This window comes from Fragaria vesca, linkage group LG3 (assembly GCF_000184155.1).
Source record: "Fragaria vesca subsp. vesca linkage group LG3, FraVesHawaii_1.0, whole genome shotgun sequence".
NCBI lineage: Eukaryota > Viridiplantae > Streptophyta > Magnoliopsida > Rosales > Rosaceae > Fragaria > Fragaria vesca.
The window spans coordinates 23,518,806-23,522,856 of record NC_020493.1 but is presented as its reverse complement, the minus strand read 5'-3'; the positions used below and the strand labels follow the sequence as shown (position 1 = coordinate 23,522,856).

Below are 4,051 nucleotides of genomic sequence, written 5' to 3'. Positions count from 1 at the left end.
TCTCTCTCTCTCTCTCTCTCTTCTCTCTCTCTCTCTCTCTCTCCTCTCTCAATCTCATATTCGCGCCCTCTCGCTCAAATCCTCTCACACTAGCCGTGTACTCCGTCGTGCTCCGCCAGGTAATCTTCCATTTCTCTACCAGCTTTAATCTCCTTCAAATTTTGAATCAATCTCTGTATAATTCATCTGTTTTATACTTGTTTATGGTCTAAATTGAGAAGAATAGCAATTGTATTTGTTTGAATCTGTAAAATCTAGGGATTTCGTTTCAAATTTAGGGTTCTACTATTGGTCCCCTATTGGGCAGTAGAGGGAAGAGGAGCATACTGGGGTCAGTAGAACCTCCTATTGGAGTCAATAGGACTCTTATTGGGGGCAGAGGATCATATTGGGGGCAATAGAACCTTCCTACTGGCGGCACTAGGACTTGTTCAATTTGGGGATATAGGGTTCTTGATTTGAACCAAATTTTGAGTTTGTTTTTGATGCTCTGTGCTATTTTTGATGCTCTAAGTTTGTTTTTGTGCCTTGTGGAAACTGGATTATGCAAGAATAGGTCCCTACTGGGGTCAGTGGGAGGTCCTACTGGGGTCAATAAGACACTGTATTTGGGGCAATGTCGCCTCTGTTTGGGGAAGTAGAAAGCTTATTTCCTTTATGTATTTCATTGCTCTATTCAATACTAATTTAATAATCCTCCTCCTCAGTATGAAGACAAAACGAAGAAAACAATCCTCCTCTTATTCTGAGAATGAAGAAGAAGAACATGAAGTAGTAGAAACGAGGTCAAAGAAGCAGAAGAAGAAACAAAGTCCTCTAGCAAAGCAGAAGAAGAATGTGCAAAAGAAGTCTGAGAAGAAGGAGAAGTCAGGGAGTGGAGTTATACCAACATTACAACAAAAATGCTTGCTTGTCAATTTTCAACAAATAGTTAAGATGGTGAAGCCGAAAGCGAAAATTGAAGTATGGGATGTGCTACGGAAAACTTCTTTTTGGCCGATGATATCGCCGATCTATCACTCTAAAGTGCAAGAAAATCATTTTACCAAGAATGAGCGTGACCTCGAAATCATCCTTCAATACTATGATGTTGAGAAGAGGAAGTTGTTTTTTGGGGATAAAGAGATGGAGATCATGGGGGAAGACATAGAGAGGATATTTGGGTTGCCAAATTCAGGAGAAGTGATAAACAATGTGGGTAGAAATATGGACAATGATAAAAGGAAGCCTTCGGCGATTTTTGATGTGAAAATGATCAAGGACACAGTAGACAAGCAAGTATTGCTTAAAAGGCTGGAAGCTGAGGTGGATAAGGAGGAGAAGGGTGATGCAAGAATCATTGCTGCCCTCATACTTATGCTTCTGTTTACAACATGCTTTTTTAGCAAGTCAACAGTATCCATCACCTGGGACCTCATAAATGCTTGCGAGGACATTGAAAGAATCAACCAGTACAACTGGCCCAAAATGATCCTTGAATTTCTATTTGATGAACTTATGAGGCACGAGAAGAAAAAACCAAAAGTTCTCAGTGGATGCTTGATACTGATCTATGTAAGTTTTTTTTGGTCTCATATAGGGTTCATTTATTAGTTTTCTGTTTATATTTCGTGTCTATTATATACATTTACTTACGGAAAGTGCATGTCTTTATTTTTCAATACAGTACTGGTTTCTGGAGAATACCCAGGTGAAGCACAAGATTACTAGAAAGGAGAGATCGACACCAACCTATCTTAGGTGGTCGATAAGAGAGCTATTCACAACTGAGAGCTTGAAAGACAATCCAGACATCGCAGTGGTAAGCAAAGACAAAAACTTCAAAAAAAGAAGAAAAGTTAAGGGACAATGCCCACTAGCCCTAATTTTAAGAATTTTATTCCCACTAACAAAATCAGATTTTAAAATTCCCAAGAGCCAACTTAAACAGCATAAAGACAAATATACCCTTAATGAATTAAATAAACTACAATAGACTATTATAAAAGTCTATTATAAAATAAAGTTTCTATGACTGGATTCCCACGACCAATGACGTTGACCGGACTTCGATGACTGTTGACCGGGCTCAGGCGACCGATGACCGGGCTCGACGACTGTTGACCGGACTCCGACGAAAGCTAGGAGATCTATTGGGGGCAGTAGGGGTCTACTGGGGGTAGTAAGGGTCTACTGGGGGCAGTAGAAGGTCTGTCTGCAGGTGTATTGGGGGCAATATGAGGGTTTATTGGGGGCAGTAGGAGGGTCTACTGGGGGCAGTAGGGGGTTCTATTGGGGACAGTGGGCGGGTCTACTGGGGGAAGTAGGGGGTGTACTGGGGGCAGTATGAGGGTCTACTGGGGGCAGTAGAAGGGTATACTGGGGGCAGTATGAGCAGACGACTTGCGTTTTCTCCACAGCCAAACCACTCACCAACAATAACAACCAAACTAATATATTTTGGTCTACCGCATTCAACACAAAACAACCAATATTGGGATGACGACTAACTGTTCCTCCTCTGAAATCTCACCCCAGTTTTAATCCCTCCAAACTCGCCGTGTAATTTTCAACACAAAACAACCAATATTGGGATGCCAACTAACTGTTCCTCCTCTGAAATCTCACCCCAGTTTTAATCCCTCCAAACTCGCCGTGTAATTCTCTCCTAAATCTCAATCATGGAAGGCCCGAAACTCCACATTGAGGAATTGAACGACACCGTTTCATTCTCCGATTTCCTGGAAGACGTCCAGCTCTGCATCCTCTCCTTCCCGACCCCACCGGAGATCTCCAGCTTCGCCTGCAAGTTGAAACTGTTCGTTTCGTTGTGCAAGAACGACGGCAAGCTCTGGTTCTCCATGTGCGACTGCCGCTGGGGGTCACAGACCCAGATCAAAAAATGGGGCGGCGGCAAAATCACCTACCGGAATCTCTACCAGACTCTATCCCGGTGGGAGAATCTCATCAGGTTCTGGCACCAGGGCGGCCATGCGACTTCTCTGTCTTCTCCTCATCTCGCAGTACTTGTGCTTCCGGTAGCCGATCCGGTTACCGTCGTCGTCGTCTAGGGCGATTCCGAGGCCGTTGCAGATGACCGATAAGCCTTGCAAATCCATATCTGGTTTGGAAATTAGGGTTTGGGGATTTGTGGATGGAGTGAGAGGAGATGAGGGATTTGACAGAGGCGATTAGATTAGATCAGAGAGAGAGAGAGAGAGAGAGAGAGAGATATGTAGAAAGACGGAGAAGGAGGAGAGAAAGGAGAGATCGGGACAAAAGAGGGTATTATGGTCAGCTAAAATGGGTAGAATGTTGAAAATTTTATTTGTGGGAATAACACCCTAAGAGTGCATAGGCTGATGGGAATTTTGAAATTTGATTTTGTTAGTGGGAAAAAAATTCACAGAATTAGGGCTGATGGGAATTTTCCCAAAAGTTAATAATCGTCTGTATGCTTATCTAACTTTTCCGAGGACATGTGACAGGAATTCATAACAAATGGACCATGGAATGAAGAAAACCACAGAGGCTTTTCGGATTCCGAGGACGCGCTACCTCTCACTTTCAGGGATTGGGTAAGTTCCTTTTTTAAATGTGTCTATTGGGGTCCGTAGGGGGCTTGACAACCTCCTACTGACCCCAGTAGGACCTCATACTGACCCCAGTAGTTTATATTGTACCTAGCTTATTTTATACTTTTGGTTACTAAATTGCTGTGGATGCAGGTTCCCCAAAAAAGCCAGGAGAAACCACAGGAAAAAGTTCCTAGAGCAACAACATATATCCTAAAAGATATAGCGACAGAAGATGTGGCTGAAAAGGATCTCATTGTTCTAATCATTGAACTCCACAACCAAAATCGAAAGCTTCAGGAGAATGCAAAGATGTCCTCGATTGCAATTGAAGAAGCAAATGCAAAGATACTTCAGCAGACGTTGGAAATAAGCAAGTTGGAGGATGAGAACAAAAAGCAGAAGAAGTATATAGAGGATTTAACTTTACAGCTTGCCAAGGCACATGAAGTTGAATGTGGAGAAAAAGAAGATGTCTGCCTAAACTTCACTGAGAA

At 42.7% G+C, this 4,051-nt stretch overlaps 1 protein-coding gene across 1 annotated transcript in view; it reads left to right on the top strand.

Moving 5' to 3' along the window:
- Positions 1-708: 708 nt before the first annotated feature.
- LOC101307386 overlaps positions 709-4,051 on the top strand; it is a 5,231-nt gene continuing 1,888 nt past the window's right edge. The window contains exons 1-4 of the mRNA XM_004296118.1: positions 709-1,554; positions 1,667-1,801; positions 3,468-3,557; positions 3,708-4,028. Coding sequence (XP_004296166.1) covers positions 709-1,554; positions 1,667-1,801; positions 3,468-3,557; positions 3,708-4,028 — 1,392 coding nt within the window. The remainder of the gene's footprint in view (positions 1,555-1,666; positions 1,802-3,467; positions 3,558-3,707; positions 4,029-4,051) is intronic.